Source organism: Porites lutea, chromosome 6, assembly GCF_958299795.1.
Source record: "Porites lutea chromosome 6, jaPorLute2.1, whole genome shotgun sequence".
Taxonomy (NCBI): domain Eukaryota; kingdom Metazoa; phylum Cnidaria; class Anthozoa; order Scleractinia; family Poritidae; genus Porites; species Porites lutea.
The window spans coordinates 8,325,361-8,343,864 of NC_133206.1; the positions used below are offsets into that span (position 1 = coordinate 8,325,361).

The window sequence follows — 18,504 nt, forward strand, 5'->3', positions numbered from 1 at the left end:
TTACTCAAAATTCTCCCTAGTAATTCTCAATTTATTTATTTATTTATTTTTTATATACAGTAAGTCTTAATGGAACTTAATTTTTCACTGGCCGAGAGACAAGGACTAAGCTAAGCAGTGTTTCCGTAGCCATCCAACTCGATATGCCTCACCACATACGAACTACTCATGAAATATGAGCTGAATTCATTCTATAAAAAGTGATAACCTGATAACAAAAAAATTTCCTATGCGGTTAAAAGTTGTGGAAGAATTACCGAGAAAAAGCTGTGAGAAATTTAGGGTATCCCATTTTCAGATTAAAGGGTCACGAACAGAACGCACAAGAAGAGTCCAGACAATCGTCGCTTATCACTTCAATTCAAAGAGTTACTTTAAAGCCCAGGGCCTGGGCTTTAAAGATGACGTGCAATTTTTAATTGTTTATGAGTAGGTTGACTGTGTCTTAATATATTAATCACTAAATTAATGTTTATGTTTTTAATGCCTTCGTAGCCTGCGTCGTAGACACTCTAAACCTTCTCAATAATTACTCACTGCGAGCAGAGGCCCTCTCTCTTGCAGGGTTTTTAGCGTTTACGAAGTCGATCGCAACAGACAAGCCACGCGAACGACTTCGTAAACGCTAAAAGCCATGTAACAGAGAAACTGGCTCTGCTGGCAGTACTGTATAATGGTCTAGACGACACGTGGACCGGCTGCAACGCACGGCTGGGCTATGCCTCCGTGCTGAGTGACGATAATTACACTAAGCCGAGGTTAGATTACTTTCAAAATGGCACGTAAACAACTGGGCCTGGTTTACGGGTTGTTCAAAGCCGGGTTAAGATAACCCAGGGTTAGTGCGAAATTTGAATTTAGATATGAAAGCTTAAAAAGTAAATTCAGCTTAATTCTTTTTGTCAGCAAGTTGATGATTGCATGCTGTTCAAAATAACAAAAAAAATATCCAAGAAAATACTTTTGAACAAAAGAAAAAGAAACCCGGTTTCAATTTAACCCTGGGTTAAGAGCGACAGCGCTGCTAGGCGGCCTTCGAGTGGCGGTAACCGGCAATTGATACTGAAATGTTCTGAAAACTATGCAATGCGTAGAATATAATGTTCTCATTCTCAATTAAACTTCCTTGTCGTTTATTTCAAATCATTGCTGAGTCGTGCTGACGTTATATGCATTCCGCGCATGCTTGAATTTGTAGTTTCAAACTGAAGGCATTGTCATTTATTAAAGGGGCTATATTACGACATTCGATTTCTTTTTAAAAAGCTAAAACTTTTTTTCCGCATTATCTGAATTGCAAAAATTAAGGGTCCAGTTTTGTTATTTACGACCTTGTTTAGGCAACTAAACTGTGTTCCTGTCAGTCTGAAGCCACTTTAAAAGTACCAAAAACACTCGTGATTATAATTGTTAGTGTTCCCGGAAGAAATTCGTTTGATGTTTTCTTCATAAAGGTGATGTTACATGAGACGATTCGCAACGACGATTTTTAACACAGCGTTGCAACATTGTTTCATTGTTTCGTTTGTCGTAAAAAAAAATTAACTTTAACTTTAACTTTTTCTAACCTCAATTTCTCATATGGGAATGAATATTGCTGTTTATATGAACTTAGATGTCTTGTCTCCCGGGCGTGGCTGATGGACCCCAAAACGACCTTCCTTACAGGCCTAATCCGATAGAAATTTTAAACCTTTTTCAAAACAACTGATTTTTTCTACTTCAAAAAAATAAAAGAAACTACCTGCTTAAGCCGTTTTATGACCATGACCACCAATCGAATCACCGTGGTTACCCAGACTACCTTGCGCCGGGCTGCGGGAAGTTCAAATTTCCAAACAACCAATCAAATCGCCCTTGGCACTGAAGGAAAATTCAGTTCGTTTATTCCACGAGTCGATCCTTTATGCGATTTTCCATCGCCTCTTGTTTTGAATTTATAAATTTCCTTTAATTGTATCATTAGTCTTTTAAGAGTTTCTTTTTGGATCTCTGTCTTCGTTTTGGTAAGTACTTTGATCTAAACGCATGACCATTCGGCCATGTTGATAGTTTTGACGTTGTGTGCGCGGATAGTTCGAAGTCTGTCGATCCAATCTTACATTACTGCATGTTTTCTCGCCATGAAAACGAACTTAAAGAAGACCATTTCTTTCGATGTAACCTTGTGATAAAGACAGGAATGTTTACGTGGCTCTCTCGTTTAAAATATGATACTTAGATGCGGCTAAGTTTCCAATTACGATCGCTACGATCGCTGAAAACGTAGAGATCTTAGAGAAACCACTCTCCAGCGATCGCAGCGACAACAATCTCTGAGATAGGAAAAGTTCTTTCTCAGCGATCGTCACGATAGCTGAACTATTTTCCAGCGATCGCAGCGATCATACAAAATGTATGGAAACCAGGCTTTAGGCCAGGCATCACATCATAAGGGTTGCTGCGCTTGATTGTTTTTTAAAACCATTTGAAATTGAGGCTTACATGCAGAAATTTATAAGCGCAGGTTTGTGAATAAAACTAAGGGAATATAAACTGAGTTTACTCTTAAATATGTTGATTACAACCTTAATTCTGTGTTGTCATTCATGAATGGAATAGAGCCTATCTCTATCATCTTTCAACAAACTACATGTATGTTCAACATACTTTGTTGAACGAGAGAAGGGCACTGCATTTGTTGATCAGCAGATGTTGAACTGTGTGTCACTGGCCTAGAACACACCCCGAGTTTATTCTGACAACTTTTGAAATGAATAGTATGAAAGTTAATAGTAAAACGTAAATTTTGGGTCTATCCGAAGGTAAAAAGCTTTGACAGAACCAACATGACTCCTGTAACATATTCATGCATGTTACTCTTACCTTGATGTCAGGGCAATTTTTTTGTGTCGGGGACACTAGCTAGCCTGCAAAAACAGCCATTTCTCCTTGTTCCTCACCACTGGGACATTTCGTGAGAAGGAACGTCTGCGACTTAGTGACAGAAATTCCTTACTGATGACATAAAATCTGTCCTGAATTCGGTCAGAAGTGCTGATTGGACAACAAAGTAGTTACATTGCCTTAGCTATTGTTTACGAATGACAGACAAAAGGCCACAAAAGTCAAATGTGAATGCAATGAATCCATAACAAAACAGTCAATATTTGTGGAATATATACACAGGAAAAAATAACCAATTCCCATTTTTGGATATTTTAGGGTATTAAAGAATACCCACAAAAATCCCAAATTTGGAAGAGTGAGACAAGTCCCAACCAGGGAACTTGGTTGGGAATTCCCTGGTTGGGACTTGTCTCACTCTTCCATATTTGGGATTTTTGTGGGTATTCTTTAAATACCCTAAAATATCCAAAAATGGGAATCGGTTATGTTTTCCTGTGATATTCTTCTCTGGAAGAAGCAGTTGAGTTTTGCTGGAGCTTTTCACAGATGAACACAACACTTTTCCAAAATTAACCAGAAGAAACGTAAAATTAAACAAATTTGCAATTAGAACCCCATGACTACCAGATTTATTATGTAAACATTGATTTTTGTCATCAGTGTGGAATTTCTGTCGTCACTGAGTGGCAGGCATTCCTCCTTGTGAAACGTCCGAGAAGCAAGGACAAACGGCTGTTTTCGCAGGCTAGAGGGACACAGGACAGTGGGAAACAAAACCACTGTGAACAACACAGTCTCTGCTAAGTTCCTACAGATGCACAAATTTTATCTCTGGTCCTGGCTATAATAGACAAATGATAAACAAATGTTTAGAAGTCTTCCCTGTTGGTGCTGACCTGAGTCTTCTCTATTATTTCTTCAGAGACTGGTTTTATGCTAAAAGACCCAGCCTTAGTGTTAAAAGAGAAGCAGTAAACATGGATTCTACAGAAGCACAAGTTGTAAGTTTTAGCAGGGGATTGACCAAAGTTACTTCTTAGCCAAGTCAATCATGTGTAATATTTACGGGGATGTAATTAGACAGTCATTATTAATTTAATGAGATGAAATTTGGGCGGGTAAAAGTGTTAAATGTTATTTCCATTTGGGCGTGACTGACGTCCAGTTCAATGGATGTCACGTTGTGTCACAATGATGATTCAATCTGTTCTTTTCTTAATTCTTTGATGGTCAACTACAAGTCTTTTAACAGATGTGTATGTTTGACAATTTAAATGTTAATTTACGCTCATTTTTTTTTTAGCGATCACCATTAGCAACTCAAGATCAAAATATCATGGCCAGTAAACAAACTGCGAAGTCTCAATTTATCAGCAAACTTAGACCACCATCAGCAATAAAAAGACCACAGGAACAAGCATTGACCAAAGTTGAACCACCAAGTTCTGAGGTATAAAATTACACACGTAAAGTGAAGGAAATGCTACATCGCGGGCTTCTGATATTAAGCAAAATTTGTGCAGTTTATTAATCTCTATGAACGACATAATCCATAAGAAATTTCACTAATAGAAAAATTTTTCATTATTAATTCAGTCTGCACTGAATAATAACAGTTTAAAATACATGTAAATGAATTTCATGACTAAAGACTGTATAAGAAAGTGTTTTATTTGCAGTCTACTTTTTGTCCAGAGAAATCTCCTAATTGCCACTTTATAGACCTTTTCACTGCATAATTAATGTCACCTCCTATAAAGTCTACATAATTTTTTTATAATTTCAATAATATTAATAGCAACTGTCAATTTGCATGAGATTGGTCATTCTCAATTCATGTACTAAGGTATTAACAGCGTTAGATGAGTTTTAGTTTTTATTTGTAATTTTTACCTTGTGGGACCAAACTCATGCAAGGCAGTTGCTCATAACTGCTGGAATCTTCCTCTCAACTAAACACTTTAAATTCTAATGAAGCTTTTTGAATAAAACAAAATAGCCTCCACCAAAAATGAAAAGATCATCGTCACAAACCTCCTTGTCATCACAACCCAAAACAGCAAATTCAAGGCCTGCTGTCTCTACAACATTAAGGCGTCAGACTTCAGCCACTACAACTGCAAGGAGGGGTGTTGCGTCTGGTGGACCTCAGGCACGTACAGGACAGGTGTCATCCGTTACCAAGAGACAGACCATAGCCTCTAAACCACCCACCAGTGTGAATAAAAGCTCCAATACAAAGGCATCCGCTAATGAGCCTGTAAAAGGCTTCATAGGTTAGTGAAAATTTTTATTACTTAGCTCGAGTCTTATCTTGTTCCCTTCTGACAGAGAAGTGTAGGCTCATTTCCCAGACAGCGGCTGGTAATCAAGCCTGCTCTTTCCACCACTCTTCCATGTACCTTTTTTTACTCTCTTTAAAGAAAAAAATGCGCTTCATTTGAGTGTCAATGTATTTACCACGAAAGTACTAATTGGGGACACTATTTTTATGTCTCCTACTGGAGACAGCTAGGACCACCATTTTACGTGGTCATCTAAGCCACGCAAAGATCCAGTTGCTTGCTTTCAGTTATTTTAAGACACAACTGAGTAATGGTCCAGCCCAGGGAATCGAACCTACAACCTCCTGCTCTGCAATCAGGTGCTCAACCAACTGAGTTAATCCTGCCGCAGAAGTCCCCTTTGAGAGACAATTATGGCCATTCCAAATCAGCATGGTCCATTTTAAAGAAATTTGATAATATCCTAATATCACCAACCTTAAAATTTACCATTAAATAATAAGCTATATACGTCAGTATACATTTATATTTCCCATTTTCCAATTGTATTTATATTTACTACATTGTTGTTGTTCTGTGGCTATAAAGATTAAGACACAACCAAATAATAATTTGGTCATAGGCTAGCATATCATTTTAAAAGACAGTGGCTATACAAAAAAAAAAGACACAAAGACACAGCCACATAGCATGTAACATTTTGGTCGCCACTGACCAAACTCCAGCCCTAACCCATAGACTTTCCCACCCTTCGAGAACTCCTACCCCTTCTTCTCCACCCCATGTCATCCCCCACCAGTAATCCTCACACGTTTCTCCCCATATTCTCTGTAAAACAAACCAAAGCACTGCCTCATACCAAAACGTCTCTCTCACCCGATGAAAATTTGCGCGTAAAGGAAGTCGAGAAGGGGAAGACGGGCGAGACGCGCTTTACCTCTCTTCTTAGAAGCGCCTGAGGAGGAGACAGAACCTGTACATGTATCATGTAGGCGCCGCCCTGCAAATTTTCTGCCAGAGTGTTTCCATTTTAATGGTATTAAACACCATAGGATTTGTCCTCAAACTCTTTATAGCCTGCGTAGCTGGTGGTTTTTTTGGGGGGGGGAGGGGGGGAGAGGAAAAAAGGCTGCAAAAGCGCGCGCGAACTAGCAACGGTGTTGCCGCCCCACTTCACTGCTCATTTGCGCGCTCGACAGAAGAACCGCAAAGTACGCAGGCTAAAGATTTTAAGGTTAGACTGACATATAGATTCTCGCCGAAACATTGTCAAGGAGTAAAGGGGTTAATACAGCCAGTAAATTGCAATGAGCTGTTGGTTCCCCCAGGATTCACTGAGGTTTACAAATACAGAACTGCAATTTTGTTTAAAACAAAATACTACATTGCAGGAAAGAAACGACCAGCATGGGACTACAAAGGCAGATTAGAGGACATGGAAGCGTTCTTATTGAAGTCAAACTCCTGTATGGAGGACATGACGAAAACAATTGGCGATAACCAGGGTAGAATAGGTTATCTGGAATCTTTGAATAAACAGCTAGAGGGAACAGTGCAGGTTAAAAACCAGCAAAGTGAACAGGTGAGATCAGTATCGATTGCTATACCACGGTCTGGGAGGGGGTCCCGATCCCTACCGATCCCGCATTCCCGCTTCTTATGCACGAGAATCCCGCTTCCCGAATTTCTGTCGTCTCTGTCCCGAATACCGTTGTCTTTCCCGATACCGCCTACAGTGCCAAGATTTTGGCGAATCAAACTTTCCGAGAAGCGGTCAAATTCCGTTTCCCGTCAAAAACATTTTGCGTTTTCCCGAATCCCGCACCATATTTTGGTCACAGGGTTATAAAACGATCACGGAAATGTCAGGAAGAACAGTTATTCCAGGGTCTTGAGGAAAAAACGCACTGTTTACGGTTATTCTGACCTCCCAACTCAAAAACGAAACTAAATATGAAGTTAGTTTTATTCACCATCGTTATCTGCTTTGCCTGAATGGAACGTTGATTTCCCGCGTTTTTAAGGTAATGTGCGAATGAGTTAAGTTTTTATGGAGTTTTGTTCTATTGCAAGTGATATGTTCTCGTCCTAAGTTGGGAGTTATAAACGATTACGTATATTTCTACTCAACACTTTAAAAGAATCCCTCTAAGGGTTGATTTCCACTAACGCGTTTTGGCTACGCACTTTAAGGCACTTTTAATCACGTAAATAAAAATAGAGGCAAGATAAAAAGTGCTGAACTTTAAAGAGAAGTTGAGCGAGGTTCAACTTTTACGTTCACCAGCGACCTTTCATGCATTGCCTCTATTTTATTTGTGAAAGTAAATTTTACGCACGTACGCACGTAAAATTACGCGACACTGGAAATCAACCCTTAGTCGTTAGACAGAAAAAAATGATTTGGGTACGCACGTTAATTTTCGCGCGTAAATAAAATAGAGGCACTGTATGGGTAGTCGCGCATAAACGTAAAAGTTGAACCTCGCTCAATTTTTACGTTTACGAACGACCTTTTATACATTGCCTCTATTTTATTCAGGCGCGTAAACTTTACGCGACAGTGGAAATCAACCCTTAGTCATTTATAAGAGTGTGCTATCATTAATTACTACTACTACCCGGCAGGTGGGTAAGATAGCGAGAGACGTTGGGGCGTAAGGAATCTAAACACCAAGTTAGAGATTACTACAACTGTCATTTGTATGGGAAAAAATTACCATTTTCCACGGGAAATGTTCTCAGAGTTAGACTAATAGCCAAGAAATGGCCAAAATTTTGATCGATAACAGAAATTCCTGTACTCGCTCCTTTCACAGGCCGCAGCGAAGATTCTGGATCTTCAGGTGAAAATCAACAACGCGGAAGAGGAAATACGATCGCTTCAACTAAAACACGAGTTTGAAATAGAGGTGGAAAAGAGAGCTAAGAAAAACCTTCAGCAAGAGAAGGAGTCCATTAAGAACGAACTCAACATCTCTAAACAAGAAGTCATGGCTTTAAAATCTACGGTCGCTAAAATGACAGCAGATTCATTGGGAATAACCACAGAATTACAGGCGACCAAGGTAGTGTTTGTCTGTTTATGAACTTGTAGCTTTTTAGTGTGAATGCTGCGCCCCCTCCGGGCCTTAATCGTTATCAGTAAAACACTAAACAGACTCTTTCACATGCATCTATTCATAGATGGGCGTGGAAGGCACGCGTGGGCTGCCCGCGAAAGGAGACGTAACAGCGAGGGGCGGGAAGAGAAAGGGAGTGCAATGTTCTCCTTTTCCTTCCAGGCCCCTCACGGCTTCGCCACTCGCCCGCGTGTTCTCGCGCTAGAGAGCTTGCACACAGACTATTTTATAGGCCGAAAAGGAAGGCGCCTGTTCCGTAGTCTTAAATGCTGAGATTTGAAGCACATTTGAACGTAAATTCTACACAATACATGCGCCAGGCCCGTGTTTAGCCACCCCCTCGACGCAAATATCTATCAATTTCAGGTGAAATAAAAAAGCGTCAAGAAATCAATAATATAATTTCTTTTCTCTTGCGGCCTCACAAAAGGTTGCAATTACGTCACGAAACAGTTCAAACTTTATTAGCGTTAAATAGGAATTCCAAACACGGAAAGAAAAAACAGATCATTGTTTATCTTCCCAGGTTTCTTTACAAAAAGCTTTGGACGAAAGTCAGCAAAAAAGTGAAACGATTGCCAAACTCGAAGATACAGTACGGGAACTTCAAAGCCACGTGGCCTCGCTGGATTCCAAACTCCGTTCCGAGGAAACCATCCGTCGCGAACTCCATAACACGATACAGGAACTCAAGGGTAACATCCGGGTGTTTTGTCGGGTGAGGCCCGTGCTTACTTCCGAGGAAGGCCAGCGGTTATGCGCATTTTCCTTTGCGCAAGACGAGAGGGAACTGGCGATAGAATCAACCTCGGCGAATGAGGTGAGACATGATATCAAACTCGTCCTCAGAGCTTTTGTTTTCCTTTAGAAATTTTGAGCCTTGGCTACGAGGTTAACACGATATGAGAAATGATATGCAACAAAAATGTATGCCGTAAATCATTTCACCCACTCCTTGTTTCTGATGCCCATAACAGCGCTGCCCAAGGAACGCATCAACCGTCTTGTACAAACCATTGCAACGATTTTGCTTGGCGTCGAAGTCGTAGTCAGAAGTGGTAAGCTTTATGATCTCGTGAAAAAAGCGTACGGATTCCGTTTCTGACTCTATCACTTATGAAGCGAAATAACTAAACCAGTCTTAAAACGTGGCTTGGTTTTTACTTTATCCTCCCGCTTCTGCTTTCAACTTCAACGATCTCGTTATTCTTACTTAGTCATCAGCGGAGTCGGAAGAAAATTAAAGATATAAACAAGTTCTGATTCTTCCGACTCTGATTCCGTCAAGCTTACGACTCCGATTTTTAATTTCCACTAATGAAAGTCACAAGCGCTCTTACTAGTTTAAAATAGTCTTTATCTATGAAAGCCGTGAGTAGTTTTAGGGCCGGCATAAACAATCGTCGTCTCTATTATGCTTAGTTTGTCGAGCAGTTAACCGGCTCAGCTAAAAGGCAAAGACCTCTACCATGGAAAACCAGGAAGGTCAATAAATTTAAGAATTTCTTATTCCACGCCTGAGAACTCATGGAAAATTGAAGTTATGTTTGGTAGATTAGTTACTGCAGATGTCAAAGCAAGGGCGAAGGACAAGCAATGAAACAGCGCGAACGGCACGCGCTTTGGTGGACACCAGAGTGTGTGTCTTTTGAATTGAGTTTCGTAAAAAATAGTCACCAAAAACAAGAATAATTTGAAAAATTTCGAAAGTAACAGCTAAACCGAAGTTGTTTAAAAACTGGAGGTTGGTTTAGGGTTTGTACTTAATCTCGACCCAGAGCTCTTCTGCGCGTGTAAGCACTGGGGTCGAGAATGGGTTTGTACTCTTTTGGAGAGTCATGGAATTAACAATTTGAAGTGCTCAAGAGAGTACGAACCCTACCTGGTTGCCATATGTTGGTTCTTTAGTAATACACACTCATATTTATTTATGTTGTCAATCCACAGAGTATTTGCGGAACTAAAAAAGCCCCACCAAAACACGAATTCGCTTTCGATAGAGTGTTTAACCCGTCTTCAAGTCAAGAAGATGTTTTCGGTGAAATTTCACAGTTAATCCAATCCGCTCTCGATGGCTATAACGTGTGTATATTTGCCTATGGTCAAACGGGCTCAGGGAAAACTTACACGATGGAAGGGAACACTGCGGACCCTAAAAAACAGGGGATGATCCCAAGGGCCTTGGAACAGGTGTTCAGGACATCACAGGACCTCAAAGAAAAGGGCTGGCAGGTAAGCAAGAAAAATATTGCCTTGAAAACCGATGTTGTTCCCTTGCATACAGTTCGTCGGCGCATCGTGCGTGCAACCGGAAAAGGGCATCTTTCTGATAGCTACATGACGCACACTTTCCGCTTCTTGCTAAATGCTATTGTTTGTCAGGTCCTGTCTTTAAAACTTTTAAACCAGGATACATGTTTCATGTGAGTTCGATTCTTCCTCGTTTTAGGGTACCATTTAAGTTTCTTGAAATGACAAGGCAATGCGGTTACATCCCTGCCATGACATTTCTCATCTTGTCTCGTAGCGAAAGTTAAACTTTACAAACAGTCAAACCGCATTTGAGAGCGAAGGTTTCGATCCTTGCAGTGATAAGTTTAATATGGTGCTGTACAGATGAGGAAAAAGCGCAGTGGTCGTCGCAAAATTTACGGCGATGATCAGAACTACCACCCATGTTTCATCCGCAGTTCATATATCTGATTACTGCACATATAAATTATTTACCTTGTACAATACCTATTGCATTTAAGGTGGAATCCTACTGTTTGCATGTAAAATATACGCGCATGAGCGTAAAAGTTGAGCGAGGTTCAACTTTTACGTGCAAGCGCAACCTTCCAAACATTGCTTGCACTTTATTTACGCGCGTTAAATTTACCTGCATACACTGATAAAAAAAAACACGACAGTAGAAATCCACCCTTAGTCCCTTAGTCAAGGGCGCTTACAATACTTGACACAGACACCAGTTCATAACTACTTAGTAGAAAAAGAGTACAATGTGTTGAGGTACCATACAACAGTATTACCGCAATCATAAACTTGTTGATGCTGATTATTTCACTTCCGTTTCTAGTACACCACCGAGGCCAGTTTTTTGGAAATTTACAACGAGACGATCAAGGACCTCCTGGGCTCTGGCGATCCAAATGCAAAGCACGAAATTAAACTTGTTAATCCTAACAGCACGAGAAGCGCTTGCGAAGTAACGGTCACTAATGTCAAAACAGTGACTGTTACATCCGAAACACAGGTGGGTCAAGACGACCTTGTAGCTTGTGATATGGGATCTCTACTACCTTTGTCCCTTTATGTTTTTAATGGTCAGACAAGTGTGTGGGATTGTTAATAGCCCTGAAATAATTTTGTTTTAAATAATCTGTCACGAAATGTATCAAAATTCAAACAGTAGTACTAATAATCTACCACCAAATGGATTGTTTGAAAGGTCATTTGAATCGACTTTTTTGACGTTTGATATAACGCTTAGAAGACAGGCATATTTGTTGGACAAGAAGCTGTAGTTTTAACATTTTTAAATGATTTCTTTCCTAGGGTCGAGATCCATAGTGCATAACGACACTTTGTATTGGCAATATTGAAAAATATGAACCTGACAGCCGTGATAGTTGTCCTGCTAATTCATGGACACGCCCTATGTGGGGACGATACACTGAGCTCTCCTTTGTGACCATCCCTTTTTTCAAGGGGGTGCTCACGAGCTGTAAAATTTTAACTTTAAGATTCCGAAATGCAACCAATCTCCTCTCGCCCAAAAATTACTCAGACATCTAAAATCCTATTACTAAGTACTAGACAGTCTTTAGGTTGCAAGCAGAATCTTTTTGTTCTTTTGAGTCACAGTGGACTGAAAGCATAGAGCACACCGTGAGGGGCGAGCGGCGAAGCCGCGAGGAACGAGGTCAGAAACGCCCCAAACTTTCCTCCTTTTTAACATTTTTTGCATAATTTAACTTTTTCGCTCGCCGTGCGTGGCCTGCGTGGAGGAAAGAAGAGCGACCACTCGCTATCTAGACAGTCTTTGTACATATCCTTAGCCGTTATTGAAGTCCAGGCGCCCCGCTCACATTTTCGCGCGCTTTTTAGATCGGCTTCGCATCTCAACTTGTCTAGTCACCAGTCTACTTCATTACTTCTGTAAGGGGGGCTATCCAATAGGCCATTTGCACTAAGAGGTCATGTGACATAGTTTTTATGAAAATGAAAGCTATATGAGTTTGCCTTCGAAAAACGATTAGTTTGTCATATCTTAAACATAATAATAGTGATTTGGTTTTTCAAACCCGCACCATTTTCTTAAAATGAGTAAGTTCCTCGCTGGTCACGTGACCAAAATGTGATTTTTAAAATTATGAATTACTTCTTTCTGAACACAAGCTTTGCACTTAAACTTCAAGGAGGATGTTGAAAAAATGATGTGCTAACGTTTACAGCATATCTGAGCGTAACTATTAAACGTTTAACAAGATATAAGCAAAAAGTAGTTTTGGCAGCCATATTGGAGGACAAGAGTATGCCCTCCAACATGGCGGCCAATACAAATCATACTGCTTTGTTGAAAAATCAAAGTGCCATAAAATATCTCCGTTACATGCGTTTCCTCTCAAATTTCGGCTGTAAGCTAATTTTTATGTGCTCTGTCAATTTTTTGGCATCAGCAAGATTCCAACTCGTTGTTTACAGGAAGCAATGGTCACGTGACCTCTTAGTGCAAGTGGCCTATTTACATTTTAATTCTCTTTCACATTGATTGATGAAGTTAAGCTAGATTTTCGTATTGGTTTGTGTCGGTTTTGTTACAGGTGTACAGTTTATTGGAGAAAGCGACTCAAAATAGAGCTGTAGCCGCCACACAATGCAATGAGCGTTCTTCACGAAGTCACAGCGTCTTTAGACTGAAACTTGTTGGTGAAAATCATCTCACCGGTGAAAAATGCCAAGGTATACCACGCTGAGTTAGTCTGAAATGTCGTCCGTCTCTTTGCCCCCCCCCCCCCCCCCCCCCCCCAACAAACGGGCGGCAAGGCGAGAGACAGTCTCTCTTTCAAACTACACGCTGACTTGGACATGCAATTAATATAATGATTAGCTCGCCTCTAACCCGACAATAAAGAATCCTTTTAAAACCCCTTCTGTTCTATTTAACATTATTTAAGTGTAGTAATAGTTTAATACATGCATGACGGGTCGAGATGTTTTCTCCTGCTCTATTTCGCACGTCTATCCACCACTCTCCACAACTAAGGTTTTTGTGCTCCCGGATAATGTTTCTTCGATAGCTCTTAGTCTGTACACAGGCGTTGTTTTCCTTTTTCTTATCGAAAATTGCGCTAGCTGTCAATAAATCCCTAGCGGGTTCTATTTTCATACGCGCGCTCGACGATCTCTTAAAAGAAAACATAGGGTCTGTGAACAGGCTATATAGCGCCATATATATCGACGAGACAAAGCTAGTACTTTACTAAGGAGGAGATATCCTAGAGTTTATTGTCGCTTATTTTTATCTTTCACTGTTTGTCCAGACGATTTACCATGTGCTCACTTTAACTTGCAGGAACCCTGAACCTTATTGACCTGGCAGGATCCGAACGCTTGAGCAGTTCAGGTTCCACTGGGGATCGGTTGCGAGAAACGAAGAGTATTAACAAGAGTTTGAGTAACCTCGGAAATGTTATCATGGCTTTGGCCAACAAAGAGCAGCACATTCCCTACAGAAACTCTAAATTAACCTTCCTGCTGCAAAACTCCCTCGGTGGAAACAGTAAAAGGTGAGGGGTTAGTTTTTGAGACCACTCCGAAAGATGCGACTCGCTTCCATTTTGGATTGTCTCACCGCAGACAACCAGCTTAGAGTCATGTACCTTAAGCAATTGTTGTATGACTGGAGCAAGCAAATGAGCGGAAGCTAACGGGATTGGACAGAGGTTGGAATTCAGCGCGTTCGTGCCATTGCTATAACTATTATGCCATTTGCACGATGGCGTCCTTTTTCTAACACGACCAGAATCCATTTTTTCGTTTTTCTTTTCTCATTTAAATTTGGTAATCCCAGCGAGCCCTAATTTGCACGAGAAAGCAAAACCCTGAAGGATTCTGGTCGTAGAAGAATGACATCATCATGCAAATGGCCTATTCTGGGCTATGGTGTGGCTATTCACATTAAACCTCTCCAGTAAAGGCCCTACAGAGTCCTTAACGAGGGCAACATTTCGCTGTACGCAACTCTACGACAACGCTACGACATTAAGGTTGGTTTTCACCAGCGACGGAGAAGTAAGCGGAATCAGAACGCTGTTTTCAATAGATGGTAAAGTTCTACGTTTCTGAGTACGACTCCGTCGCTAATGAAAACTAGGCATTAAAAAGTGAATTCCCACTGCTTCAATTTTTATCGCGCTTATTCCATGTCGTTCAGTCCGTCAAATGTTGGCAAATTTTCCTGGAGTTCAATTCTAAAAGACTCTATCGAAGTTCTGGAAAAGAAAAAGAAATTTGCTGTCTCGTGTTCACGTCCTCTCTACTTCTTCGATCGATGATCTCGTGAGCTGAACGCCCCTCCTTCACTCACTCACGTAGGCGTCGCCAGCTATTTGTCACGTCCCTTTCACTTTTTTAAGTAGAGAAACTGTAAACCATCTACAACTCCACTGAGTCTTAACCCCTTTTCTATTACAGTTTGATGTTTGTAAATATTTCACCAAAGGAGGAATCACTGCAGGAAACACTTTGTTCTCTTCGATTCGCCACAAAGGTAAGCGCAGCTTCTATATGAGAATTTCCTCAGTTTGACAAATGTAAAACGTAAACTGATGATAGATTGTGTCTGATTGTTTCGTTTGTAAGTTTTGACTGGTTAGCGCCGCCTTTTCAATCCAACGTCTTAAAACCTTGCACCCCCAAAATGTTTCCAGTCCAAAGTTTTTAAAAATCGCTCGTAAGCGACCGCGACCACTTTTCCGGGTGACGGTTTTCGTAATTTTCCATTGCTTTTGGCATCTTGTAAGCGACCGTATGACTCATGGCGTGTGTACTGTGTACTATGTTCACTGTATCTACTGCACTATCTAGAGTATGCGAACAATTCTTAGTGGCAACACGAAATAGCGTTACTTAGAAATTGTATGCTCTTTCAAAAAAAATGCCAGGACCTCTTCTCGAAAAAAAGTCCCCAGTGGCTCGATTCTCGCAAGTAACCACTCAGTCCTTGTGGATAGGTGGTCTCATGGGAGCTTCGACTGTATGACTAGAGTAGAGGCAATTTCTGTGCGATTTAGATTTACCATATCTTTCCCTAGACCCAATGGCAGCAATAAATAGCACCTGCTCATATTAACCTAGAAATTTGAGTCTTTGGTAAAAATCTGAAAATAAACTTATTACTTTTTTTTTCTACAGGTGAACCAGTGTAATATTGGAACTGCACAGAAAAAAGTTCTCAAGTGATTTAGAAAGCTCAGAGATGAGAGTTATTTTGAAAGGCATGCAACTGGTCGCTTTTTAAATTTTAGCGCAAAGACAGCGGATTTATAAGCCAGAAAATTAGAGTAGACTGAAAATCCAGGGTGATGGTTTTAGGTTTTGTTTTAGAATATATCTTAGCCTCACCTTTATTATTTTATTATTATTATTTTTTAATGTACTACCATCATATATGCTTGCGTGCGTTTTCGTTATTTTTTCGCCGCACCAACTGGTTTTCATACCAACACGAGGGCTTTTTGAGTTTTCCTTGTACATACGTATTCGCGCGGGAGAGAACTATTAGAGAAAAAATAACGAATTTGTGATAATCGAAACTCACTCGTGAGTGTTTTCTTCAAATCACTTTACTCTGTTACTCCACCAAAGATTTTCGGTTGATCTTTCCACTTATTTCTGTAATATGCGTTACAAGAAGACAGGCAAGAAAGTCAATCAGATCTTGAAACAAATATATGTAGCTGGCTCTTGACACGGTAAAACTAGAAACTAGGCCACGATTGGTTCGGCGTTGGCTGGAATTTACCTCTGATTCGTTTAGGGCGTTGAGCAGGACATTTCAGCCAATCGCAAAACACAACAATGTAAACAGTGATCAAGATCCATCTCCAGATTCTCCCTCTGCCTACTCGTCAGAGCTTTTTAGTACGCGCGGCCACTCGGGTTTGCCGTGTTTGCATTTAAGATCAAAATTTCAATAGTTTTGAAAATGATACAATGAAACTATCAGTTAACGAAGCAAAAATGACTGGTTTCTGATCTACGAACTGTGGTACCATTCAATCGGTTTTGATTTCAAAATTTGCCTTTGCACCCGAAAAGTTACCTGATCTTTTGAGAAACAGGACAGGCCCGATATGAAATATTCAGATCAGTAACTACAGAATAAACTCCCGGGTCGTAGCTTACCAATCGTTGTATCTTTTGTTTTGATAATTTTATCATTTTATCTGCAAAACTCGATCTTGAATGTAAACAAAAACAGCTGTCTGGGCCCGGTAATTATCAGGACTTTCGAGAAACAGACCACAGGTGGACCAAAATACGCGAACGTGAAGGCCACAGATACAGTCTCTCCTTTGCTCCTCGATTCTTACTCTTGATGAAAGTAGGCCATTGTACAAGGATGATACCCTTACTACCATCATTCATTCATGTTTATTTCTGTTTTTGAATCTGACAATTTAAATGACGCTTAAATAGTTGTGGTAACATTAGCAAAACATGATCGATAAACTTGTGTATTCCAGTCTCTGTGAAGCTTTCAACGCGGAAGCGTTTGTAATTGAAAGCATTGTAAATATACAAAATAAACACTTGCAACATGGCAAGAATGGTTGTAGCTATGATTTGTGGTAACCTTCGAGTAACCTTGAATTCGCTAACTTGTAGAACAGGAGCTACTTTTTCGCGTTTTCAGGCGAGCACGAAGCAGGCGTGGAGCGCAAGACACGCGCGACAGGGAAAAGCGCGTGTCTCGCCTGAAAAACTCCCGCCGGGAACACTTGGTTACTTAAAGCGATTATTGCTACTCAACAGAGCCTTGTTTTGTTTTTTCTAATTGAGATCAGCACATAAGCCATTTCATAGCAAGTTCCCCCTAGCCTGTATCGCAGACATTCTATTAATCCCCGATAAAGATCTCTCTGATCTAGGTATCGAGTGACGAGACCGGCTGCAACGTAGGGTAGCTCCTTCGGGCCTCTCCAACTTTTCGCCTTACGTATCCAAGACAGTCTTGGATTTTGGACTCCACGCCGTGGATTCCGAATTTCTTTGTCATTGGAACCTGGATTCTGGATCCCAGTCTTTAGTAGGATTCCGGATTCCTTAAGCTGTATTCCAGATTCCAAAGCCCAGGATTCCAGATTCTACAGGCAAACTTTTCTTGGATTCCGGAATCTGGATTCCCTTACATTGGGCGAAACTCTGATCTAAAATACACCAATCGGAAATCACCATCACAGCGGTGACGCCTCGTGTTTTGAGTTGATCTGAGCGCCTTATGAAGACTGGCAGTAAACAGAAAAAAAAACATTGCATCGTAAAACAGACGATAAAATAGTTTTATTCCAGCTTGTAACCATAACCAACTGTATCGGCGCCAAATATTTGTAGTTTCGACATATCTAATTCTTGGTTTCCGATGACCAAGCAAGAAATTGCACAGAACAACTTGATTGTTACCTTGTGGCACTTCATTATTGCAGGGGTTACTGAAATTTTAAGATCGGCAACTGATGTGCGATTAGTTTAGGATCTGGTCTTTTCTCATAGAAAATTAAGTTTTGCGCTCTACCCTTATCAAAGAACGTAGAACTGATCCACCGCAACACAGAAGAAGCTGATCGGAAGAAGCGACATTCTCTACCGTATGGAAGTCTCCCGAATAACCTCACTGACAAGACTAATAAGGAATGACGGGAAGATAAGAGACATCAAATTTGTTTTTTGTTAGGGCGCTCTGGCGTACAGTAGCATACTGCGTGAAAGTAATTGCATATACAAAACCAATTTACTCGAAAGAGCGCCTCCTCCGAATAAGCGCCGCATTCTGCTAGAAACAATGCAGCGCATATTGGTTCTTCCTTTCTTGGTTTATTGTTAATGCTGAAATGCTAATACGGCGATGTTGTTATTGCTGTTTTGGTTGTTATTTTACTGAAAAGAAACACTGATATGGCTAAGAAAGAATTTTAAAACTT

At 40.5% G+C, this 18,504-nt stretch overlaps 1 protein-coding gene across 1 annotated transcript; it reads left to right on the forward strand.

Annotated features, from left to right (window-relative positions):
- Nucleotides 1–1,864: 1,864 nt before the first annotated feature.
- LOC140940117 (kinesin-like protein KIFC1) lies at nt 1,865–17,062 on the forward strand. Its single transcript, XM_073389010.1, has 13 exons — nt 1,865–2,006; nt 3,812–3,890; nt 4,193–4,339; nt 4,889–5,165; nt 6,566–6,756; nt 7,994–8,242; nt 8,823–9,116; nt 10,244–10,528; nt 11,376–11,552; nt 13,123–13,261; nt 13,875–14,088; nt 14,996–15,071; nt 15,716–17,062. The coding sequence occupies exons 2-13, from the start codon at nt 3,867–3,869 to the stop codon at nt 15,761–15,763; spliced, it is 2,121 nt and encodes a 706-aa protein (XP_073245111.1). The 5' UTR covers nt 1,865–2,006; nt 3,812–3,866; the 3' UTR covers nt 15,764–17,062.
- The last annotated feature ends 1,442 nt before the right edge of the window (nt 17,063–18,504 follow it).